This window comes from Pelmatolapia mariae, linkage group LG4, assembly GCF_036321145.2.
Source record: "Pelmatolapia mariae isolate MD_Pm_ZW linkage group LG4, Pm_UMD_F_2, whole genome shotgun sequence".
In the NCBI taxonomy this organism is placed as follows: Eukaryota; Metazoa; Chordata; class Actinopteri; order Cichliformes; family Cichlidae; genus Pelmatolapia; species Pelmatolapia mariae.
This window is the reverse complement of record NC_086230.1, coordinates 26,705,754-26,730,877: the sequence shown is the minus strand read 5'-3', so window position 1 is coordinate 26,730,877 and position 25,124 is coordinate 26,705,754. Positions and strand designations below refer to the sequence as shown.

The following is a 25,124-nucleotide window of genomic DNA, read 5'->3' as shown; positions in this document are numbered from 1 at the left end:
ACTTACGAAATAAACAAATACATAAATAAATTAAACAAATAAATAAAGGCTTTGTTTATGTGCAATTTAGCATAGAATTATTAAATATCTCCCCTTGTGCATTACATGACCCTAGAAAACTACAAAAAATAGAGGTTGTAGATATCGTTTCTATGCTAAAATTGCCTTATTTTAGACCGTTGCTAGGTGGTTGCTAAGGATGTATAATCAGACCTTTGCTGATATAAATGAGAAAGAAACATTATATGAACCTTTTATGTGTTACTGGTGCGTAAATTATATAACTGGTGATTTTATTTTGTTGCTCAGTGGCTACTAGGCAACACGATTATGCCATGATATCTGATATAGATAAGTACCTTCAGGGGCCCAAGATGTACTTCTTTTGGTTTGGTTTCTCAACTCCTGTTGATCTGGGGGGTGGGGTTAGGGTGAAACATCTTATTTGGAATTTGATCTCAACAACATCTAGGCCTACATTTTTAAAAAGCTGGGACAGCAGCATGTTTTGTAGTTTTGAAAGCAAAACTATTTTCTTATTCTTGTTTGACATTCTTGTTTGTTTTACGGTTCATGGTTTTCTTTGTCATATTTTTTTTTGTTTCATGATGCATAATGTGTGACATGAAACCATTGTAGGTGTGCCAGTTTATCACCTGCATTGTTTTTCTACAAAGCCACACTGTTGTAATACTTGTAAAATGTGGCATTGTCTTGTTGAAGTAGGCAAGGCCTTCCCAGAAAAAGATGTCAAAAGGATGGCAGCATGTCTAACTTTCACATTTAACCTGTACAAATGCACCCTTGTATCTTTAAAGATATTGGCTTAAATTAAAAGCAAATGTTAGTTTGTCACACCAGAAGATAGTTTTCCACTTTGCCTCAATTATAAATGAGCTTGAACCCAACATCTAATAGATTGTTTGTGTTCTGTTATTAATCAGATGGTATATTATACTAAAAGTATTGAACTGGTTGGTTTCAAATGAATCTCTTGTGTAATGCTTGCACAAGTGATGGGTGCATGACAGATTACATACACAATGCACATGGAATGTAAAGAGGTACACAAACAGTAGCTATATAATGTATGTAGCTTTATTTAAAAAATGGCTAAAACAAGCAAGAAAATTTCCAGATAAAAGACAATGGTCAAGCACTATATACCAAATAACTAGAAAGGCACACAGGATTTCTCTCTCTGAAACGTGTAGTTTGGTAGACAGTTGTAAGCTAGGCTACTTTGGAAACAAAAATGCATTTCTGTCTCAAAGATGCTTGTAAATGACAGAATCAGCTTGAGTGGAATACTTCTATTGCCGTTGGTCAGAAAAGTGTCAAAAAAATGTTACTTCGTACAGAAACGTACCCCCTCCCGGGCTGTCACCCTCTCTGGTTTGCATCCACACCTAAGGGTGTCTCAGAACGTTTTTCAGATGAAGCCACAAAATGTTATTTGTAAAGCACATTTCAAGTTAAATATCACAAAGTTCTTTACAACAAAAATAGCACAACATCAATGCAAGTTTAAAAAGCTGACTTTTTAAAAATCCACCAACTTCACAGTGCTCAAGCTCAGTGGGAGAGAGTTCTGTTCCCTTTAGTTCTCAGCCTTGTCTGATGCACAACGAGCAGGCCCATAAACTCTGAGCTTCCTCAACGCCTGCTTTAGGGATATATGGATGTAAAAGTTCACTGATGTACACTGGTGCGTTTTCATGCAGACCCCTAAAAGTCAAAACCTGAATCTTAATGTGGACTCTAATGTTAATGGGTAGCCAGTGCAGCTGAATGAGTAACAATGTGAGCACTTTGAAGACTTAATCAAAAACTTCACATTGGCTTTCTGAACAAAATTCCGATGTTCCAACGAGGCTTTGTTGATACAAGTAAACAATGAATTACAGTAATCTAAACATGATGAAATAAAGGCATGAATAACAATTTATGAGTCAAATTGTGACACAATGGAACTCAATTTGACTATATTTCGGAAGTGACAAAAAACAAGAGTGAACCAGAGATTTAAAATGAGCATCCACAGTGAAGGCAGAAGCAAACGTTACCAGATGGTTCCTGGTAGAAAATTTAACAAATGTGGCCTGGGAACCTAGGGTTCTATTACCTCAGGTACAAATATGTAACTGAATGTCATTTGCATAATAGTAATAAGAAATGACATCAAAAGTGCTTGAGATGCAACGAAGAGCAAGCAGCTATGACAGTAAAGCCTCCAGAACAGAACCTTGTGGCACTCACTTAGAAGGCAGCCAGAAAAACAGATCATTTAGACAGATAGTACCACTCCAAAACAGACCAGTATCTCCAGTATCCAGTATCTCAGCCTATGAAGCATAATGTGATGGTCAAGGCAGATATCTAAGGCAGAGGTCAAGTCCAATATTAGTAAAATGAAACATTCTCCTACATTACTTAACATTATCAATACATTATCAAGATTTCACTGGGAGACTCTAAGAAGAAGTCAGTGGGATGAGCTCTACGAAAGTAGTTAAAACAGAAGCTAATGCTGTTCTAACAAGACAAAATGGAAAAGACAGTGATCGTTAAAAAGATCTGTTGAGAGATCAGCATTATTGTATAAGTATCAACATGGTTCTATGGATGAACCTGCTAAAACTACCTTGCGCATAGGCTTACATGTTTGATTTTTGAGGTGAAAACCTCCACGAAGTTTAGGATTTTAAGCAAATTATTTTAATCTAAAAAGGTTTTTTAATACCCATTTAAATTAAATTGCCTGTCTTTAAAAATGAAACTAACATTGGATTAAAAACTCAATATTTTGGCCAGCAAAATTAAATGACAAAATCCTTATTCATTGGTGGTGGCTAATAAAAATGTCATTTAGAGATGCAGAAGCAGATAGACAAACATTTTAAGAAGTTAGATATTCATGAGAAAAAAAGAGACTGACGTTGTGCAAAAGAGTAGTGGAAATAGTATTAATATATAATGTCTACACTATAAATCAAAGAAAGGAGCAGTAAGGTATAATACAGAAATCTGTAGGTATTTGTGGAAACCTATTACCTGACAAAACATTACATACTATTATAGAGTAGTAGAAGAATGTAGGAATGTATCACTGTAGGAATGATTTCCTGAAATGTTCTTTAGGACAAATGAGTTCTGCTGCATTTGTAGTGCATTATCCTGTTCAACAAGTGATTGAAATGTTTATAAAAAATAATGAGCGTGAAAGATACCAATTTAAACACACAACTTAGACTTCACATCAGTGAAGCTCAGAGGACAATGCATGCTGTATGGACCCGTGTATTAACCTGTAAAAGACTTAAGTAGGTTATAGCTCCATCTTGTGGTAGATTCATATAAATACAGATATTTTTCTTACACCATGACGTAGGGGTTGATGATATGCTGTGTTAGATTACTCATCATTGTTATCATTTATTTGTCCAGGTAAAAGTCTCAGAGAGATTTAGTGAGTGAGTCAGTGAGTCAGTCTTTTTCAAGAGAGACCTGGCCAAGAGGGCAGCAGATGTTACAGCAAATACAACACATAAAATTATAACATTTACAGAAACAAATACGAATGATAATCAGTACAGACATGTGAAGACAAACATGTGGATAATATGCAATAACAGATCATTGGTAAATGGTAAATGGCCTGTATTTGTATAGCGCTTTACTAGTCCCTAAGGACCCCAAAGCGCTTTATACAACCAGTCATCCACCCATTCACACACACATTCACACACTGGTGATGGCAAGCTACATTGTAGCCACAGCCACCCTGGGGCGCACTGACAGAGGCGAGTACAAGAGTAATAATAAAAACAGTCCCTCTGACCAAAAGAGCTATTCTTCTGCTCCTTTTAAATTGGACTTAAACGCCCCGATAGTAGGAGGAATCAGCCCAAGCAGAGATTTCCATTTATATTTTCAGATAAAAACCAACCAATGGGAAAGTCTATGGATATTGGCTACTTGGCAGCACCATACAGAGAACAGTTTGGACACAAGCATTTCAGTGTGTTTTCACCTGACAAATTATGATATGCAATGATACCTAGATATTTATAACATGTAACCAGTTTAATTTAAATTACTTGAATCCTTTTGCTCTTAGGAAGCGTAGACAACAACTTCTTTTGCCATTTGAGAATAACATGAACTTGGATTTAACACAAACCTCAAAGGCAGGTTTGTGTTAAAAGGTTTGCGCTCCTCAAGGGGATGAAAAATAGTTAACTGTGTCATCTACAGATAAATGGAATGCAGTATTTGGATAAAATATCACAAAGGTTATTTACATATAGAGAGATAAAGAGTGGTCCCAATATAGATCTCTGAGGAACTCTTTTGGATACTGGGAGAAACAAAGAAGAAGACTCAGCAAAGAGGACACACTGTGTTTTAACTGACAAGTCATTTGAAAACTAGCTAACAGCTTTTACTGATAAACCACTATTGTTCGGTCTGTTTATTAACATTACATGCCCAACTGTGTGATCTGTAGTTGTTAACATATGAAGGACGACCTCCTTATCACCTCCCTATCATCAAAAAAGGGAATATTTCTATATTTCCATATCACCACTGTTCCAAAGCATACGATTAAAAATTATAAGTTTGTGATTCATCCAGCTTAAGAAAATAAGATTTAAATTGATGTGGTCTTGAATTCATTGTATCCAACAGCTTTAAAGCCTTGTGGATCGCCATGACATTCAGAAAAGAAAAGCTGAAGAGTTGAATACAAGATTCATTTCGTGTAATGGCAGAGAGAACCTCCTGTTCATTAAGCTGTTTTAAATCTTTATGTAAAGATTCAAATAAAGACCCTGAAGAACCCAAATATTTATTAAAGCTGTCACATTTTTCAGTTAAAGTACAGACGTCATCAACAACAAAAAGGGTGTTATATCGCTCTAAGAAGATCGTATTGTTATCCAGAATCTTTTAGAATCATTAAACTGTTTAGTGTTTTGAGGTTGAATGATTTTTTTTTTTAGCTAAGAATCAGCCAGATTTAGTTTTTCTGGCCTTAGCCCAGCCACCATCACTTCCTTTGAGGTGACTGGACAGCATTTTACTCTAAATTTGCGGATAGGGCCATGGTTATTTAATATTTTAATGAAAATGTATTTCCATGGCAAATCAATATCACTAATCAGGTTCTATTCAAGTTGCAGTGAATTGCGGAAGAAAGGTTGCTAAAAAAGCTTGTTTAAAAAACAATTTGTTGTCTTGATTTCAGGAGTATCGATTACCTGACTGCATCTACAACACAGTGATTACTGACACCATTTGCAAAACACCAATATGGGAATATTTATGGGGAGAGTTAGTAAAAGAGGGCATTTCAGATTTGGATAAGTTGGACTGTAAATTAGTTGCGTGAGATTAATATTTGTAAATGTAAAACTGCCTCAGACAGAAGATAGTCAGTGCGAGTTAAAATCTTCAGCGAGGAGAATTTCATTAAGATCTACTGTAGATACTTATCTTGGTAAAATACATCATAAACGCCTTATATATTAAAATACAAATATCTATATCTCAGCAGAAAGCAAGCAAGACCTATAGATATATAGTAATAGGTTATTAACAACATAGAACAAACAGACAAACAAAGGTTTTTTATGTGCAGTTTATTAAACAGCTCTCCTTTCACGCTTATCCTCTTGTCTTTAAATTAAAAACAGACGCATACATGAAGAGAGAGCATTTTATCTTCAAATTAAAAGCACAACTACAACTTACAGCCACACGCAAACATTGTGCTCAGTCCGAGCAAGATTTAAACATACTGTTACAGTCAGTGATTAATAATAGCGCAATATGTCTTTGCATTCTGACGTTAAATGTTGTTATTGTAAAAATTAAGGGAACCCAAAAACTACTTCGAAATTCAAGCGGAAACAGGAAAGAAGCTACATGATGTCAAGATCGCCATCGGCCGACGCCTAGTTACGGGAAATACGGTAAGTGAAGAATATATAGTATTTATCATGAACGGTTTAACGAAGTTAAGAGCTTTCTGACTTCAGTGTTTCCCGCTGTTTGTCGAGAACTCGATTTCTTGATTTACATGTTTGACTGTTTAACGAATAGTTCAAACATTTTGGGCCTAAGTTTGATGTGAAATGGCGGTGAATGTGGCTAGAAGGAAGTTAGTGCGCGTGCACACAATAACAGCGCGTGTATACACATGAAATTACTGTTTAGTCAAATTATGTTCATTTTTAAATGAATCGCTAAATAGTTAAACATCAAAGGTGACCATTGGTAGGTAAATTGTTATAGAGGCTTACTGTAGATTTTACTGTACAGAATATAATTACCGTCGTACTGCTTATACTTCTCAGTGGTACCTTCATTTTATTTTTATTTTTTATTTTTTGTCACAAAGGCTGTACTAACTCTAAACATGGATATGTTGATGTTCTTACCTGGTAAAAAAAAATTAAGAGCATATTAGTGATAGAAAAAAAAACTTGCTATATTTGTTATAGGAGTCCTCATAAGAATAGCCGTTATGTATGTTATTATATGTTGTCGCAATATATGCAGTCATATATCTTTTTATGCTCTTATCTGTTTCATTTAAACATTAGAGCCCCCATGTAATCTGATAGAGCTAAACAATTACATTTACCAGATGTAATTGTTTACATTAGTCACTCTTGGCAGGTCCTATTTTTCAGGTCCAAGTAATGCTGGGCCTCCATACCGCACCAATGCTTGCTGGATCTTTCTTGGCCCAGAGTCAAACTCCTGGCCTGCATTTACAAGCGAAGCAGCACTGGTCCAAGTCCACCCTTAAACGAAAAACCTTTTGTTCCTCCTGTGCAAATATCCTGTTCTCATTTTCTTTGCAAGATAGCAAGAAAGTGCAAATATGACTGTATTAAGATGAGCTCACTATATAGAAAATGTATAGAAAGATTGCAGCTTAGTAGAACATTATTATAATATACATGCTTTTAGATTTGTTGACTTTGGCCATGTTTCGTAAACCTATGGGAAATGGAGAGGAATTTTTTTCTTGAGGTGTCAAATACACATTTCTAATATTGATTCATGAGAAAACTGTTTTCCAAATTAATTTTAATTTGTCAAAGAACCCAATAATGTTTACAGAAAAACTGGGATAACATTAATAACAATGGCTTATCTCTGAATTTTCCTGGGTAATTATTCTTTTAAAATGCAAGGAGTTTATAGAACATCTCAGTTTAATGGAAATAATGTGCAGCAAAGAGAGGACTATGCATTCTTACTGTAACTGACTGTTTCTTCATTGAAGTTAATATTGAGGAAGTAACTAGAAAAAGGGAAGTTGTTAGACATTAGACAAGAGGTATGACTGAGTACTTGGAGCTGCATTTAAATGTGTGCCTGCAGATGTTTTTTTGCAATCTTTTAGGATGTGTAGTTGAGGACTGGAATGCTTTCCTGAGAAGCAGCCACCGGTTCTCTTAAGGAACTCTTGCCTGTGTATTCTGAGTTCCTTTTAGCTGTCGTTACTAAAGGCTTTGGAATTTCATTAATCTCTGTGAGAGAAACAGAGCAGCAGAAGCTGTACAGTCACCAACTGTATGTTTTGTTACAGTTTAGTTCAAGATTTCCACAGCAAAGATCATTATGGATTAAAGTTTATAGTGTGCACTATTAGTTACATGTTTATTAGATATGTGTAGACATTTAGGGTGCAAAACTCCTCTAAAGCATAATTGTTTAGGTTTCTGATGACACTGACAGGGAAGTGTAGGTTCAGTTTGCATGTAAATGAAAAGACTTTAGTGTTGATTACTTGACCTGCAAAATTAATTTGCAGAATTTGATAATCAGTCATTGCCATTTCTCAAGTTAGTAAAATACCATGCTTGTCAGTGCAGAAAGTTGGAACAGAAGTTAAAAAATGACCTCAGAGTTGCACAGACTTCTTTTGCAAAAAGTGAAATATTCTCAGGACTGCATGAGCAATATATGGCAATAGTGAAGTACAGTGGAGATTCATTTCAGGTATAGGGTTTCTAGAAATGAAGTTTGGAATATGGTCAGAATTGGTGGTGTGCCCCAAGCTGAGACGTATAGCCCGATTCTTATCTGTTTTACAGTAGTACCAGGGAGCTGTCTGTTGGTCTGTCTGTTTCCAGATTCATTCACAGCTTAAAACAGTTTGACCCCAAATGAATGTAAATGGATTTCTGGACAAAATCCATCCAAAACAAAGCAGAATTTCTGTCAAGCTTTTAATAATATGAAGAGGCAATTAAAAACATGAAATTTAAAAATCAAAACCAGCAAATTGCAAAGCAAACCCCCCCCCCCCAAAAAACAAAACCCAACAAAAAACAAAAAACACTGGTCACAGTGACATCTTAAAAGAAACCTTAAAATCTTGAACCTTAAACTAGTAACTTTTGACTGTTTTTTTTTGTCACACAGTTAATCTGTTGCACATAATGTTGTGGCTAAACTGACTAAATATTTCAGCTCTAGACAGAATGAGTAAATGAGAAAATGATTGGCAGATGAACTGATAATTGGTACTAATTGTTGCCTTTTTTATGAGTCATAATATGTGAAGTTGGTGACTAATAGAGTACCAAAAACAAAATTCTAAATGCTTTGACTGTCTACAATGTCTGTACCTGTGTCCTTAAGCTTATGTCGGTTTAGCAGAGATATTGTTGTCATGACAAACAGTTTCCTTATCAGTAGGGGTGGAGTGAGCAACTTGCATTGAGCTTTTCGATTATGGCATGTACCAGAACCTGTCAAGTGGTGTTCCGAGTTTCCTGTAGTGGTTTTTATATGACTAAGTTGTTTTTCTGCTCAAGAGAAAAGCAAGTGAGATTATTTCAGATAGAGCCATCAGATTATTGACAGCTCATACGCTTGCCTCAGTCTAAACACTGTTTTCGGAAATAATTTTTCGCAAGAAGATGCTCATAATGTGAGTTTTCACACTGCCACATTTTCATAAAGAAAGAAACTCTTTGTTGTTTTAACAACAGGACATATAGTGGAGAATGTGGGCGTGTGACATGACATGTGACGGGCTCTTGAATGTTGGCTTGCTACAGGGCACGCACTTATTAGAATATCAGAGCAAATGAAAGGCCACAAATCCCTTCACATTTAGTGGTGTGAATATGTACAGAAAGTTGACTGTCCATTCCAGGTGATTATCAGACTACCTGGTTTAAAGTGCACAGAGAATTGAAATTGTTTCTCACCCATTAAAGAAACTTTTTTAACTGATTTTTTGCTTTTTAAACAAATTTGAATTCAGTGCTGTGCTGTACTAATCATATCCTTTGCTTATTCCTCACTAAAACCTTGTATCTTGATAGTCTGCAAAGATTGAAAGGGTTTAGATATTACCACTACTTGCATCACAGTTCATAGTTCACTTTTTTTTTTTGTCATCATACCCATAAGCAAACCTGATCCTTTAATTGGTAGTACTCAAGAGGGCAGAGTAAGTAAACCAGCCCTGTTAGAGGGAGCAGAAGGAGGGGGGAATATGGGGAAGTGTAGATGCATTTCCCATAAGTCATAGTCAGCCAGCTCCTCCCCCCAGTTGGCTGAAAGCCAGCATCAGGAGAGCAGAAAGCAGAGCGGCAGCGACTGAGCCGAGTCGTTACTGAAAAGTCGAACATGAAGGCACGCAAACGGAGCACCTAGTTCGTGTCGATGACAGGTTATTCAGAACAAATACTTGAGAATGCAGTTCAGACTGGCATCTATTGGTATGTCTGCCCGCTACGTCGGCTCACACATACAGAGTCTGTTTTTGTGCCTGTTTGTTGCAGTGGGGTTTTCTCTATTTCCTTTCCACGTAAATTCATTGGGGTGTGGTGGTGCAACGTCTTAAGACGGAAGTGACAGTTGAGTTGCTTCGCTCTAGATAATCTTGCGGTGCATGAAGTCTGCGTACAAGGTAGTATCATTAATAAACTCAGACAGCTTTAACGTAATTTTGATTATGTTTTGATGTTATTTTTTGCTGTATTCTTACTTGTATCTATACTTTATTAGTGTTGTCAGCAGCAAAAGCATGTAGTGTGCATGTGATTGTTTTAGTCAAGAATTTAGGCTTAATCTTTGTGTGATAAGCTGCTAGTGTAATGGACAAACTGACGCAGCTTATTGCAACTGTACTGCTCTAAATGTAGTTCTCAGTTTGTGCCTTTTAAACTGCATGTAGTTTTCCTGTGTTGGTTTTACAGTCTTACCTGTTGTGCTGGTAATAACTTTTAAGGTGTGAACAGGCAGCCATGCAAATCTTTATTTCAAATTAGCCCAGGCTGTGCAGCCCAGGCATTGCCTAGGTTACTTCCTCTCACTGAAACAGAGTGCATGCACTGAGCGACAGAGTTTGCAACTGTGAAAACAAGGCCGGGGTTTAATTTCCTGTCTCATCTGCCCACCTCAAATTTCACAGTTTCAGTTCATCTGCGCTCCTAAACATGTGTGGCGCAGTAAAATATGTTAAACTTCAAACGAGCCATAATGAAGCAGATCAAATTATTTTTGCGTTTATGCATGGGTGTATATTTCCATCGTAAACCTTTCAGTCGGATCTTCAGTCAGATTTATGAGCTTTTCTGTTGTGCTCGATTACAGCAGGCAAATGGCACCGTGGAAAGTATTTGCAAAGTGCGCCATAGATGCAAACTGAAAAAATACTAAGAACGAAAAATTAAGAAAAAATGAACAAAAACAAACAGCAAAATGCATTGCAACCTTTAACCTGAGATGTGTTTAGTTTTCAGAATCCATTTGTTCCCCTTTTTAGGTATCCTCACTCCCACGCTCACATTAGCAGATAAAAGTCCTTTGTTACATTTTGGAGAAATGGTTTATGCTTATACAAACTTCACAACATTTCTAAAGGTCACTCTTGATGAGTCGCAGCAAGCATCTGACTAACTGAATAAATATGACGCACTGTGAGCTCTGAAGTAACATGTTCATCAAAATCGAAAGCTCGGTTTATAAAGGAGCCAAATATGTTGCCCTCGACCAAAGAGAAATTCACTAATTAATATTTAAATAATAATACGAAAAAGTTACTTTTAACTCTCTGGTTATAGCCACACAAACAACCCAGGCATCTATAACTAAAACCAAATTGATTAACTCTTATTTAAGATTAAAGACAAAATATAAAGGCAGGAGACAGTTGATAAGGAAGATCGTTATTTATCAGCTGCTTGTTTCTCTTGCAGATTTAGAAGATAACATGGCGGTGAGACAGAGGCTCTTCAACTCAACAGCGCCTTTCACTGGACCACCAAAAGCTGACCTGAAGGGGACATATCCATCATGCTCCAATGCAGAGCAGGAGACTGAGGAGGCGCAAGAGGAGGGGAAGGATGGCAAAATGGGATTTACGCAAAAGTGGTCTGCTGATAAACTCACTAAACTCCTGACACATGGAACTGCAGAACAAGTGGAAGAAATGCAGTTCAAGACCTCAACCATTGTTGCTCAGGCAGAATGTAAATATATCTTATTTTTATAGTGTATCACATCAATGAACTTTCCTGTGAGCCAATTTTACATTAACACTGTGCTCTTTTAGGTGAAACCCAGGACTCCCAGGAGTTCAGCCCCTCCTGTTATGAACGCTCCTTCCGTGCCTTCCCTAAATGCTTAACCACCAGGTAAGATCTTGGGGACATTCTCCGCATTATAAATTAAATTTCTGTTTAAGGGTCTGTGCTGAATTGTGTAAACATGCCTTAAATTCCTTTTGCTTTCTTCGAATTTCTTTTGAAGTCTTTCATCTGACCAAAACAATGTGGCGTGCCAAACAATGGCCACCATCCAGGAAGCAAGCACATCAATACTCTCCTCAAGAAAGAGTACCCATAGGAGACAGAAACGTAAGGGGAAGAGGAAGAAGCAGCAGAAGAAGAAGGACAAGCAGCGACAGAGACGTCGAATGCCTTCTGGAGTGCCTGAACAAGAAAGTGGAAGTTCTCTGATCCCGATCCTGGTGAGGTTACTCTTCACATCTCTCTGAGTCTTGACTATGAAACTGGATTGAAAAATGGGTTAATATTTAGTATGCTGTGCTGTTAAAAGAATTTAAATCATCTTCAACAATAGGGTCCTAATCTCTAGAAGTTCCCATGTAAACATTACCCTTCTTAAATTGTGGAAGTGAAACATTGAATTCCAACAGCCCCGCCTCTTTCGGCCTTGAATTTTTAAGCCTAGAGCAAATTTATCGGAGGATGTAAACACCATCTTGTCTAAGAACTTTTTTTTCTTCTTCTTCTTCTTGTAGGAGGACTCTTCTGTTGAAGAGAGAAGCGATCTCAGTACCTCTTGCTGTAGCAGCTTTGAAAGCTCAGAGGAAGACGACCGAAGGGCTTCTTTTTACAGCCAACAAGTTTACACCAAAGGCTCAAGCTGTTCCCCTTTGAACTGGCCAGTTTTGGGTAACCTCTCCAGTGTTCGGTCATATGAGCACAACAGCAGCTCAGACTCTCTTAGCAGTGTGGGAGACTGCTCACTGGCCCTTGCTGGGCTCAGGGGCTGTGTCAGTCAGGGGGATCCATGCTACGCAGGGCCATTTTTCAAAGAAGTGGAGAGGGAGACTAGGGAAGACGAAGACGAGTTCTCTGAAGCTGACTCTGTTAGCAATGAGGGACTAATTTTTTATCATGAAGTAAGTTCTGCTTTGCTTCATTCTGCTTGCTTCAGTATGTTTTGGTTTGAAAAGTGACTGAACCAAACTAACCTGTTTCTCTCTTCCTGACAGAAAATTCAGCCTGTGGACTCAGAGTACAAAGAAGGGAGAGAGTATGTCCTCCAGCACTTCATCAAGGAAGGCTCCTATGGTGAAGTACACAGTGCTGAAGATGTGAACAGTGGGTTCAAATTTGCTGCCAAAAAGGTAATTTACAGCATATTGTTTTGTATAAAAACGGTCTTGTATAAAAGTATGTACATAATCTTAGTATTTTACGTTCCATCTTTTTCTCAAAGATCGCCCTGAAGAGGTTCAACAGTGAGGAGGTGGGTGCGTGGAGTGCCCTCAGATCTCCTCGTGTGGTGAAGCTCTTTGGAGTGGTTAGAGAGGGGCCTAATGTCGTCCTTCTGATGGAACACAAAGCTGGTAAACAATCCCACTATCTTCCCTTCACACACAGCGTATGTTGTTGATACTAACTACTCCTGTTGTCATTTAAACTCAAGAAACAGATGGAATCAATTAAGTGCACAAACATGTACAGTACATGGAACTTGAGTCGACTGAGTTCAAGTGTAGAAAAATACGGATGTGATTAGTGTTGAGATGCGGAAGTGGGTGTTTCTGGGATGCTTGAAATGACTGTTGACCTTACTTAAAGAGTGTTTGTCCAAACTGCACCAAACGTGTGACGCGAGCTCCCTTCCTGATAAACATTGATATACCTGACACATTTTTCCATTGTCATTAAATGCTGGCTTCTTTACAAGCCATAACCCAGAGGAAAAGATTAATCAGATGCTCTCTGTTGGTAAATATTACTAAGACAACAGTCTTTGTCCCGCTCTAACATTTTGTGTTATTCCAGGCTCCTTGGGCCAGCTGATAGTGGAACGTGGTCGACTGCCAGAGGATTTAAGTCTCCACTACCACTCTCAAGTTTTAACAGCGTTGGAGTACTTAGTGAAGAAAAGGGTGGTGCATCTCGATATTAAAGGTATATTATACAAATGCCATACCTTTGAAAACTTTGATGACTTGAATGTTAGCCTCATATTTATGATGTTTGGTGTGCCCACTTTATGACTGAACAGCCATTCAAGTCATTCATCAACACATGTGGTTATTCATGACACGTATCTTAAGAGTGAGCTTTTATAAGAAATTTAGTGTAATTTAATCAATTTACAACAGAAAATAAATCCACAAAGTGAAGTTGTTAAGTTTTATCCACTTTTTATCTCTATATAATTTACAAATGAATAATGACTGGGACTGTTCCTGTGACTTCCTAAATATTGGTGATGTTGTCGAGTGATAAATTATGAAATGTAAATGTTAAATCCAAAAAAGTAACAATATATCGATATTGGCACTGCCTCACAACACTTTCATTATGAATATTAACAGCTAGAGAACAATAGTAATAACAGTAAAACTAAGAAATGTGTCAGCTTGACTTTTACTTGTTGTGGTAGTGGAAAGTTGAAAAAAAGACAGAGAGAAAGTCAGATTTGTAATTAGTTCTCATCAGAGGATTTTGTGTCTATGCGCAGCTGTTGTTTGGAACACAAGTGTCATAGATACAGTCTAGATTTGATCTTCAAGCACCTGGGTTGTGAAACCAGATTACCACAGAGAAAAAGACGGGCTGGGAATTTCCCACAGTGTGACTCACTGCTGTTCTCTAGACACGGCGCATGTGCACAAAATCAGGAGAGCGAGAGAGAAAGGGAGAACGAAACGGAGTGAGGGGGGGATGGGACAGAGAGCAGGAAGTAGTTCGAAAGAGAAGAAGAGGAGAAAAAGGACAATGGACAGAAAGAATACAGAAGATGAAAATAAAGTGGAAAGGGTTATATAGAAGAACAAAGGAAACACAAAAACAGAACAGAAACTGAGATTGAGGAAGAGCAAAAAAGACAGAGAATAGCTTAAGAGCTGACAAGACATGTTTTGTGGTGTATCTCAAGCGCCATCTGCTGTCTGTAATTTCTCAGGAAAAGCTAGACAATAATACCACATATCTTCTTTATCTGTGTACGGTTTGTGACTAGTTTCCACATCCATTCCACATTAAAGAGTTTAGCACAGCAGCTGTCCCTGTGTGACTTCATATTTTCCATTCATTTGGCTCCTTTGTCTTAGACTGTTTTGTCTAAGCAGCTGCCCTGTTTCTAATTATGTCATCTAAAAACTACACAGCACAAGTCATGGAAATCAACCAAGCACCACTGACATCACACAGCAGCACACAGATTAATGCAATGGATTACTGACTCTACTTGTTTCTCACAGCCGACAACGTGTTGCTGTCGGATGATGGTAGAGACACCTTCCTATGTGACTTTGGACATGCCGAAAGGCTCGACAATCAGGGTCAGAGCCTCAGTAGGTCCAAAGGTAAATACTTTGTCATTGAGTAATTTGGTAAGATGTGCAATTTCTCCACTTACATGTCCGAATTCACAATTTTCTCAATGTATTTGATTACAGATCTGAAGGGCACAGAGACTCACATGGCCCCTGAAATAATAAAAGGAGAACCCCGCGGAGCTAAAGCAGATGTGTGGAGCAGCTGCTGTATGTTACTGCACATGCTCAATGGTTGTCAGCCTTGGACAAGATACTATAATTGTCGCCTTTACTTGAAGGTATTCTTCGAATACTTTATTAACAGATATTTGTTCTTTAGAGTACTCGTATCAAGCCTTGACTGAATTCCCTTGGTTGATTGGTTACAGATTGCTAACGAGCCCCCGCCTCTGAGAGAGATCCCACCTGACTGTGGCTCTCTCACTGCTGAAGTTATAAAAGCAGGACTCCAGAAGGATCCACTGAAGAGATCATCAGCATCTGACCTCAAAGAAAAAACTGACAGAGCTATAAGAGAAGGTAAAGTAAATCTGCACTGCATCTGGCTTGATGGTGGTTTCAGCAGTGAGTTTACAGACAATAGAGAGTTTGTTATTTTGCATTTATATGGTATGGAATGCTCGGTTTAGTGACCATCAGTTGACCACATTGAGTTTAGTAATACCTGCTATACATTTTGAAGTCAGTTTATCGTAGGTACATAAGTTCATTTAATTTTTATTGATTTGATTGCAGTTGGAGGACTCACCAGCCCAGTGAAGGGTCCCTACTTAGAGCCCTTGCTTAACACCAACAAACCAAGTGACTCCATGCAACTCATCACCAGCAGTGCTGACTTTGAGGATGAAGAGATGCACCAAGAGTCCATGGAAAAGCTGATCACAACAGGGAGGAGGACAAAGAAACTGACTGATGAGGAAGAGGCAGACGCTGATTCTAAGAAGTCAAAACGAGGCTCGCCTCATGAACCACAAATGCTGATCTCTGAGCTGAGCCACAAGAGGGACAACAAAATCACCACGGTACCTGAACTTGAGCTACGGAAGCTGGTTGGAGGTGAGGTTTTCTTTAAGCTGTATTTAATTTCAGGTGTTAAGTATGGCAGATTCTTGAACTGTGTATGCTTTTGTTTTTTCGTTTGTTCGCAGATTTCTATCTGAGCAGCCTCTCCCAGCTTCATTCTGCTGAGATGCAGGAGCAGTTGTTGTCTTGCCTCAGCAGTGACCCTTACTCGAACTGGGAACCATGGGAAAAAAAGGTAAATCAAAATGCAGAGCAGAAATAAAGCCAAAATATCAGGGAAAACATGTTGTTAGGCGAACAGTTTTTAAAAGAACTTCTCTGGTGGCCTATTGTTTTGGTTAACAGCAGAAATAATAGACCTACTGTTTGGTTTGTGTTCCCCTTTTTCCAGGACTCTGGCCGCTGGTCTCTGAGCCCAGGAGACGACCTCAGCTCCGGTGTCTTCTCCTGCAATAGCCAGCCTGATGTGCAGGTGTTCAGTTTGGATTTCCTGGGTCACACACAGCAGCCACCACCTTGCTGTTTTGAAGGTGAGATAAAAAGCTCTTCTGTTTAATATGATACCTAATTGTATATATATATTTTTTTCTCTTTGGTCATGTGCCTCACTTTGCTTTATGATTGGTCCAGGGGTGGATGTCTGCATCAGAGACTTTAGTGATAAGAAAATCCGGATCAGAGAGATGCGTCGGGTGAAGGTGGGCCATATTGCCACTGGAATCAGTGATCAGGTGAGGTTTACTCACAGAATCCCACACTATTATATCCAAAAAGCATATGTTGTTTGTCCATTTAAGTAGAAAAAATAGAAGATTGCACTAGTTTGACGCTTATCTGTGTCTGATTTAGATCTCTGAGAGGGTGTACACACTGAAAACTGAGCAGGGCCAGCAGATTGGTCATGATGAGGAGGTGCAAGAGTCCGGCCTGGAGCTCCGCTGTTTTCCAGCTCCAGACTTCAGCACTTCCTGGAGATGGCGAATCAAAGATGGCATGCTGGAAACACGATAGAGCCCTCAGCTACTTTATTCCAGCTGCAATTTCATATTAACCGCTCATCATTTCATGTTGTGCTTCAAACAAGTGTCTTTGGCTTTTGTTGATGTGTGAGGGACCATAAAACATTTGTGAGCCTCCACTTTAACAAACTGCTTTTGCCTAAAATATCATAAATTAAAAATAAAAAATAAAATGAAATATAAAAGAGGATTGATTTTTAGCTTTGTGTCTTGTAATGTTGCATGTGTCAATGTTTACGTTGAGTCAATAAATAGAAAACTGTGAAGTCTGTGAAAAAAGTTTGATCTCTCTTTTTATTTCATAAAAAAACAAGTTTGTAATACTTCTAAATCATGTGAACTATCAATTTATAAGTTACAGCTATATAGTTACTAATTATATTATTACTATTACTATAATAAATATAATGGTTTCCTATTAGGATAAAGTTGGTCTCATTTTACTTTTCAGCCTTTTAAGGTTATATCCAATATCCTTTAATAATAATAATAATGATAAAAGAAAGGCCTTTCTATTTGTTCCACACTGGTGGCAGCCTCCCCCTCCCCTATGGATGAATATATCAGTCAGTCTGGCGACTGATGACTATGACATATTTACCAGAAACTTTGGTGCAGAGCAAGGCTAATGCCAGAGAAGACATTATTAATATCTAAAGATTATTTATCACAGTTTGATAATCCACCATTTCTCCAAAATTATCTGAAGGCTATACTTTGGATTACTAAGCCTTGGGTTATGTTTATAAAAATGAAAAGGTTGATGTCTTAACTTGGACATTAAAAAATATCAGTGTGCTTCCTGGTGTCTTACTTTGCATTAAAAATTGACACTAATGTATAATCTAACTAGCACATTGTTGTGTTGATCTATACAAGTTCAAACACCTCTCGGGAGACTAAGTTTCTATTTGTCTCTACATTTCCAGCAACACATGCATTTTCTAGGAACAGGAAAACAGGGATAGCTGGTATGCTGATTTGCTGACGTAAGAAAAAGTAGGGTGTGTGACTGATCGCGAAAAGTCAGCCATATTTTATGAGATCATACTGCTGTAAGCCTTTTTAGTATAGTCAACATTCTGTGTGATTAACGCACAGCTACAGATAATAGTTAAAAGATTTATTTTTAATATTACAGCATACAAAGTCACTGCAAAAAGATTTCAAGGGAGACTTGAAGGAAATTTTACTCTTACAAATATGATATAGAAAAGGTGAAAACTTGAGAATATCAAAATGATTTCAGAGTTAAAAAAGAAAACAAAAACCACCAAGGCACTGACAAACAAGAAGAATGTATAAAAAGACTTTTGCTGTTTAGACAAAGTCGCAGTTTGAATAACTCGCATACAAAATACAGTACTTTGAATATGTGTAAAGTGAGGTAAGAATCTGTGAGCAATCCATTGCTTTCTGTGTCTGCAGCGTCAAACCTTCAGTAGACCAAAAGAACACCGAGAAGTAACAGAATTATTGAGTGTCACGTTAAGGTCAGAATGCTGGTCAAAATGCCCCCAAACACCATACGATTGTATATTACACAAGATTGCAGTTCTTTTACTATCCTTTCAGAGAGATTATATGACTGTTTTTTTTAACCATCTGATGATTCATGTTAAATGTAAACATAACTTTATACAGAAGAATTGGGTGCTGCACCTACTGGAAGAAGAGAAATGAACTGGGGGTTAATTAAACCCAAACTTTTATCAGAGTTCTCTTAATATATACCGTTTTCTAAATATTTCCGCAAAAATATCTCTTTAACTCCATGGAATATGACCACCTTCTTACACGTTCAGTGCCAGCAGAACATTACAGATTTACACCAGTGAACACTCACAAATACATGAGAATGTGGATTGGCTAGCATACAGACAATGATGTAAAATGGATGGAGAGAGTGGGAAGAGCAGAAAGGCAATTTCTGTGAAAAAAATAGCAAAAAACAAAACAAAACAAAACAAGGGAAACTCTTAATTTGATCAAAACATTTCTCATAATATCATTTAAGGTAGAAAACAGAATGCAGTGACTTGTGTACCAAGTAAAAAATAAATTAATTAAAATGCATTCCTTGTTCAAGTCTTGACAAGCTCTCCCCATCCTTCAATTTTGTGCACGTAATCCTGCACAGCTCGCTTCCCCAGTGGCATAGGCATCTTGAGTGCAACAGCGCTATTAGTCCAACTCCCAATTCTTACATATGAATAAGAGGCAGAAATGAAGAACAATTAATTCGAGACAAGTTCTTCCTGTTGAGTGTATTTCTTTCTGCATTCTTCTTCCTCCTGTGCCATTTCCCTCAACTGTAATTCTTGCTGTCTTTCTCCTCTCTGCTCTTCATGCTTCCCCTCACATCTTGCGAATGACAAGAACAGTGGTAAGGACTCCTGCCAAGAAAACTCCGACCGTCTGCCATGTTGGTGTGCCAAAGTAGGAGCGAATACCCTCCTAAAAATGCCGAAAAGACAGGAAAATTAATATGGACACATTGACTATTGCTAATAAATTAGGTTTATTAGTTAGCTCCTTACCCAGCCACCTTGCTCCCTGATCCAGTTGATCACATGTTCCCGGAGATAGTCTATGGTCCAACTGATAATGGTTCTGATAATATCAGGAATCTGAGTTACAAGAGCCTGGAAAGGTGTAAAGAGAAGATCTTTAGATTTTTTAATTCAATAATACATGTCTTACTTTTGTTATTTATTAATTTTAAAATACCAAACATAGCAGTTTCACGTACTTTGATAACGAGTCGGCATGCAAAGTAGAACAGTGCAACCACCCTGCCCCAGTTAAATTTTCCATCTGAAAAGATCTCATAGGCCACTCTCATAAAAACCTCTCTTGTGGGACAAAGCGAAGAGTCATTTATCATTCTAGGGAAAAAGATTGAATAATGGTAAGCAAATCATTTAGTTATTACAGTTATAGTACAACAAACTTGCATATCATAATACTCCACACCTTTAAAATTGCCTGAAGAGGCACACAGACAAGTTACCAACCTTTGGAGCTCTGCATTTCCATCCAGCTCGTCTCCAATCTGCTGCAGGCACTGAGCAAGCTTCTTATGTTTTGGGTCAGTCAGCTGGCTTCCACCAAGCTGTTCTCTCGTCACTGCCTTATTGCCATCTACTTGCCTCTGAACTCGCTCATAGATGAAACTATACAGCACAAATACACAACAGTAAGCCATCTTACACTTTCTCTAGTTCAACAGCAAGAAACCAAAGTGAAGGGGTTAAGCTGACCTGGTTACCTAAGCTGGTTGTCAACACTGAACCTTGGCACATTAGCACTTTCAAAATGGACTGTTACTTATATATAGCACTTTACTACTCTATTTGAGCGTTGAATGTGTTTTCTTACAACAAGCCTCGTTCACATACGATACATATTTTCTCTGTGCCAAAGCACTTTTAACCCAGCGTTAGGACACTAGCACTCTGACAGATGTGTCAAGGTCAACGTGAGATTCACTATTTATGTTGACATGCAACCTAGAAGAGCCGGGGATCAAACAAACAGCCTTCCAATTGGTAGGTGACCGGCTCTACCTTCTGAGCCTAGTCAACAAAGGCACTCAAACTCCTTATACCTAACCCCTTATATCAAGTTGATTCCCTTCACAAAAATCATATATTCCACATATAACTGCTACCCAAGAGTGTACTGTGTACTCACTCCTTTAACAAAATAGTTCCGACTTCCAGTATCTGATCTCCGGAATTCCCTGAAAGACAAAGGTAGGCACTCATTGGATGACTCAAATGCTGATAAATAAGCATTGCGCCAAATTATTATCTAAAGTGATTTCATGTCAGATGTAATTATACGTCAATTCTCAGTTTCATCGTAGGTATTTTTTTTTTCGTAACAATTAGTTTAAACACGTTTTTAAAGCTATTGTTTTTGTAAATTATTTATATCTCCTGTTCAACTCAACTCTAGACACCTGTTTGTCCGTAAAATATACAAAGGCAATACATCAAATCTGGTGTTAGTTATTTAGTTGATAGTATTACTTTAAGTTACTTCGGGTTAAACATTGCCGTAACTGAGGAAATTTGCCATTTTTTTAATGTCAAAAGGATGCCGTTTCCAAATGTGTACGTTTCGCTTTTGGTCAAACGCGTTTGCTTACTCTTTGTAATGCGAACATCTACACAACGCAGTGTAAACGCAAAGCTAACGTTTAGCTATTTTTGCTAAGCTAAGCCCTATCCATGTTAACGATACACTTAGCAAGCAATAGAGCAGCAAACTAAATGTCAGCTGTTAAAGCGCCACATTATCTGTGTCTATCGGACTCCCACCGACACTGTCAGAGTCGAAATATATATTTTTTATTTGTTGACGCTAGCTCCTACTACCTTGATCGCCTCCTCCTGGGTGTGATGCCATCTTGTTTTCTGTTTGGGTCGATTCTGTTTCCCGTGCAATCACGTGATAACATGTTCGTGCCAGTGGGCGGCACTTGCCACCCTCACTTTTTCGCCCACTAGTTTAATTTACAAATGTACAAATAGAAATATAGGCAATAGAAATAGGGAAAAACTATAACGTCCCCTATCGCACATAAAGTGGTATGATAACCCTGTAATTTCAGTAAAAAAAAGTCTTTTATATGTTTTTTTTAAGCCTCGCCTAAATGAACGTCATTTCCCGTATCTCGGTGTCTTCCGTCCGTCGCGCGCATTCACAGGCCTCTTTACGACTCGGCTGGCAAAGATGGCGGATGCACAAGTATGTTCGGCAAAACGGCGTGGTGACTTTAAATCGACATATTTGCACTTTAATAAACTTTTTACTTATCTAGTACTATGTATATGTCATTACAGAGTCCTTATATTTGTTCCCGAGTCACTTCAAATTACATTTACGCGCTTATAGTCATCATTTTTTGCTCCTCTGTACACCCTCGTGCAGCGCTCAAGTAGCCGGAATGGTAGCTTGGTTAGCTTAGCGTGCTATTACTTACCATTCCCTATTGATACGGCTTGTACTCTTTGCATGTTGTGAGTGTTAAGTCTTAGCGTTCAGGCACGTCTCCTTTAACTTGTTAGGCTGTATGTCATATTAATCAAAAGTGAACATAGTTTTTAGTGAGAGGAAGTAAGTCTTACGTCGGCTAACGAGCGGCGGCGTGTGAAAGAAATGAGTGGTGAAGGTGATGTGATTTCTATTTCAAAGCTTTAACTTGCTGATCCGTTTTTCTGACCAGACCGAGAGATCTTATCAGAAGCAGCCTACCATCTTCCAGAACAAAAAGCGTGTTCTGATCGCAGATGGTGGCAAGGAGACCAAGGAAAAGCTTCCCCGCTACCACAAGAGTGTTGGGCTGGGCTTCAAAACACCAAGAGAGGTAAGTGAATCAGTTCAAGACATTCTTCAAACTTTTAAATACATTTAACATGTATTTGGTTGTAAGCTGCAGATGATGTTTTTCTCACGATGGTCTTCCAAGCCTGCAAGGTTCTGACGACAATGCCTTTTGGCAACACTGATGCAAACTTGTGATTATGATTTCATGTTAGATTTGATAGTCTTATCGCTCATTCATATACAGTAACATGTTTGTTTTTTCTCCAGGCTATTGAAGGCACCTACATTGACAAGAAATGCCCCTTCACTGGAAATGTTTCTATCCGTGGCCGTATTCTCTCTGGTCAGTTGAATGTCTCGTAGCACAGACAAGTGTTTTTACAGACGTCCTAAACTTAATTTTATTTTAAATGAAGCCAGAACAGTCTAATTTACTACAAACCACATATCTTCCTTTTTTGTCACTGTCCTGCAAATGATGCTTATCTCACGATGGTCTTCCAAGCCCTTTGGGTTCTGACGACAATGCCTAATGGCAACACTGATGTAGTCTAGTGACAAAAGTACTAAGAGCAGTTTTCTAAATCTATCCAGTGCCATTTTATGACTATAGAAAGTGGTATAACACAAAATGCTGTGCATTATCTGTCTGAAGGTGTGGTGACCAAAATGAAGATGCAGAGGACCATTGTCATCAGACGTGACTACCTGCATTACATCCGCAAGTACAACCGCTTTGAGAAGAGGCACAAGAACCTCTCGGTCCATCTGTCACCTTGCTTTAGGTACAGCACCTCACATATTATGTTTTGTTAAATAACTTTTCACTTAATAACTGTGTTCCTTCAAAGCATCTTATTTTGCTGCATATGATGTTTTTTCTCACGATGGTCTTCCAAGCTCAGGAAGCTCTGACGACACTGCCTTTGGCAAAAACTGATGCAGCTTTGCTTCAGTATGACAACATTTTCTGTCAACTTATTTTTGGACATGCATACCCATCTTAAATGTGCCTTTGCACTGTTTTTTTTTTTTTTTTTTTTTTGTTTGTTTGTTTTGTCTTCCGCAGAGACGTCACAGTTGGAGACATTGTGACTGTCGGGGAGTGCCGACCCCTCAGCAAGACAGTGAGATTTAACGTCCTCAAAGTGACAAAGGCCGCTGGAGCCAAGAAGCAGTTCCAGAAGTTTTAGATGTGACTTTGAACGAGATGTCTGCCGTCGGCTAATTTGTCTCATTTTGAAATAAAGAAAATCTTGGCTAAATTTCCCGGAACAGACTGAAATATAAAACATTTTTGTGTGGCTTTATTTCCAGTAGTTTGAGCATTATAAAGAGACAGCACTCTACGTATTACTGGTCACTGTAACAATATTGATACATTTATGAAGTACTCGTATGAAAATTAAGTATTTTAATTTTGGGTACTCTGCTTCCTGGTCTAAAAGTCTATAAAATCTGGATTTACAGATTTTACATGATAAGGTACACTCTTTCAATTCTAAGATTTATCAGGGCACAGAAGTTCTGGTTCTAAAATAATTTAAATACAAACCTGGATGAGCAGCAACAAATGACATACTGTGAGTGAGCAAAAACAAAAGAAAAATGCAGAAGCAGTGGGTGAAAATGCATCAAGATTCAACAGCTTGTTTCTAAAAGGTTCACCTTTAAAAACAACACAATGAACTGCAGTGACTGCATACAAAGACCATCAGTCTTTTTGTTGGGTATGAGTTTGGGCCCACTTTCTTTCTTACTACTTTAGTGAGGGTTGCTCTCTGCACAGCATTTTAATCGTGTGGACTTGGCTATTGCAACATCTTGATTCTTGTCTTTTCCAGCTATTGTAAGTTTGTTGCTTTGCTTGGGATCATTACTGTTGCATGACCAGGTTTGGACCAAGCTTTATCTGTCAAACAGATGGCTCTACAAGATTTAAAGAGCATTGTTCCCAAGTCCGAGGAACAATTGCTCCCAGATTGCTAACGATTTTTCTCCTCCTTAACATTGTTTTAACACACCTGAATGCTGCAGCAAACTGCCAAGAGTGGGATATAAAATAGAAGTCCTTTCATTTTCTTTTATAGATGTTCTCACACTTGCTGCTTTCCCTACTATTTCCTGTGTAAGCAATAAGGGTGGACTTGATTTTCACACACTTTTTTTAAATTTGGAATTGAATTTTTGAATTTTGAATCAAATTGTTGCCAGATTATTAATCACATGGTGTAATATGTTTTGTAGTTCATCTGGACTATAGTTTGAGGTCATTTAAGACCTGCTAGACAAACTTTTATTACATCTTCATAAATTAAACCTTAGAAATGAAAGAGAGTGTACTTTGTTTTTCTCTAAATTAGTAGACAAAATAATGCAAACAAGGTGAGGCTTTGGAAGTTTTAAACATAGTTGAAGTTAAGTAGATAGAAAAGTTGAATCTATATTTTCATATTCGGTGCTTTAGTTCACTTACCAGCTTTATTGGTCTTTCTCAGGGTGGCTGCTCTACTGTTTTAATAAAATAAATCCTATAGATTGTCCCTACAAGGTACATTACTGCAGCTGGCAGGTGTTTCTAGTAGCCTACGAATGCTTTTAGTGATAAGTTGTGAATTATTCTACTTTCAATAACTTGAGTGACTTAAGGCTGA

The 25,124-nt window shown here is 38.0% G+C and overlaps 3 protein-coding genes and 3 non-coding genes across 8 annotated transcripts; 5 read left to right on the top strand and 1 right to left on the bottom strand.

Annotated features, from left to right (window-relative positions):
* Positions 1 to 5,917: 5,917 nt before the first annotated feature.
* map3k14a (mitogen-activated protein kinase kinase kinase 14a) lies at positions 5,918 to 17,400 on the top strand. 3 transcript variants are annotated; one of them, XM_063472204.1, is made up of 16 exons: positions 5,918 to 5,978; positions 11,241 to 11,513; positions 11,597 to 11,678; positions 11,794 to 12,013; positions 12,308 to 12,691; positions 12,785 to 12,919; positions 13,012 to 13,141; positions 13,584 to 13,712; positions 15,014 to 15,118; positions 15,212 to 15,369; positions 15,460 to 15,610; positions 15,827 to 16,147; positions 16,240 to 16,349; positions 16,506 to 16,644; positions 16,745 to 16,845; positions 16,964 to 17,400. In XM_063472204.1, exons 2-16 carry the CDS (start codon positions 11,255 to 11,257, stop codon positions 17,123 to 17,125), a joined length of 2,586 nt encoding a protein of 861 aa, XP_063328274.1. In that variant the 5' UTR covers positions 5,918 to 5,978; positions 11,241 to 11,254; the 3' UTR covers positions 17,126 to 17,400. The 3 variants fall into 3 exon arrangements, with proteins under 3 accessions (XP_063328274.1, XP_063328273.1, XP_063328275.1); XM_063472203.1 differs by lacking the exon at positions 5,918 to 5,978 and adding an exon at positions 9,606 to 9,758; XM_063472205.1 differs by lacking the exon at positions 5,918 to 5,978 and adding an exon at positions 9,841 to 9,949.
* Positions 17,401 to 18,277: 877 nt separating this feature from the next.
* LOC134625538 (apoptosis regulator BAX-like) lies at positions 18,278 to 21,586 on the bottom strand. The gene is made up of 6 exons (XM_063470776.1): positions 21,519 to 21,586; positions 20,830 to 20,878; positions 20,151 to 20,309; positions 19,886 to 20,021; positions 19,674 to 19,778; positions 18,278 to 19,590 (listed from the first exon to the last, which is right to left on the bottom strand). Exons 1-6 carry the CDS (start codon positions 21,547 to 21,549, stop codon positions 19,492 to 19,494), a joined length of 579 nt encoding a protein of 192 aa, XP_063326846.1. The 5' UTR covers positions 21,550 to 21,586; the 3' UTR covers positions 18,278 to 19,491.
* A 238-nt stretch (positions 21,587 to 21,824) lies between these two features.
* Positions 21,825 to 23,762, top strand: rps11 (ribosomal protein S11). The gene is made up of 5 exons (XM_063470775.1): positions 21,825 to 21,891; positions 22,370 to 22,510; positions 22,738 to 22,813; positions 23,126 to 23,255; positions 23,540 to 23,762. The coding sequence occupies exons 1-5, from the start codon at positions 21,877 to 21,879 to the stop codon at positions 23,661 to 23,663; spliced, it is 486 nt and encodes a 161-aa protein (XP_063326845.1). The 5' UTR covers positions 21,825 to 21,876; the 3' UTR covers positions 23,664 to 23,762.
* Positions 22,578 to 22,661, top strand: LOC134626829 (small nucleolar RNA SNORD35). Its single transcript, XR_010093839.1, has one exon. It is a non-coding gene; the product is annotated as a small nucleolar RNA SNORD35 (small nucleolar RNA).
* Positions 22,941 to 23,024, top strand: LOC134626831 (small nucleolar RNA SNORD35). Its single transcript, XR_010093841.1, has one exon. It is a non-coding gene; the product is annotated as a small nucleolar RNA SNORD35 (small nucleolar RNA).
* On the top strand, positions 23,335 to 23,419 carry LOC134626830 (small nucleolar RNA SNORD35). Its single transcript, XR_010093840.1, has one exon. It is a non-coding gene; the product is annotated as a small nucleolar RNA SNORD35 (small nucleolar RNA).
* Positions 23,763 to 25,124: the final 1,362 nt, after the last annotated feature.

Excerpts from the sequence above, each read along its gene's own strand:
- map3k14a (XM_063472203.1), top strand. The coding sequence starts at position 9,734 with ATGCAGTTCAGACTGGCATCTATTG. Across the intron at positions 12,014-12,307 it reads GTTCTCTGATCCCGATCCTG|GAGGACTCTTCTGTTGAAGA; the intron begins GTGAGGTTACTC and ends TTCTTCTTGTAG. Across the intron at positions 12,920-13,011 it reads TCAAATTTGCTGCCAAAAAG|ATCGCCCTGAAGAGGTTCAA; the intron begins GTAATTTACAGC and ends TTTTTCTCAAAG.
- LOC134625538 (XM_063470776.1), bottom strand. The coding sequence starts at position 21,549 with ATGGCATCACACCCAGGAGGAGGCGATCAAG. Across the intron at positions 20,022-20,150 it reads GGAAATGCAGAGCTCCAAAG|AATGATAAATGACTCTTCGC; the intron begins GTTGGTAACTTG and ends CTTTTTCCCTAG. Across the intron at positions 19,591-19,673 it reads TCAGGGAGCAAGGTGGCTGG|GAGGGTATTCGCTCCTACTT; the intron begins GTAAGGAGCTAA and ends CGGCATTTTTAG.
- rps11 (XM_063470775.1), top strand. Across the intron at positions 22,511-22,737 it reads GCTTCAAAACACCAAGAGAG|GCTATTGAAGGCACCTACAT; the intron begins GTAAGTGAATCA and ends TTTTTTCTCCAG. Across the intron at positions 22,814-23,125 it reads CCGTGGCCGTATTCTCTCTG|GTGTGGTGACCAAAATGAAG; the intron begins GTCAGTTGAATG and ends ATCTGTCTGAAG.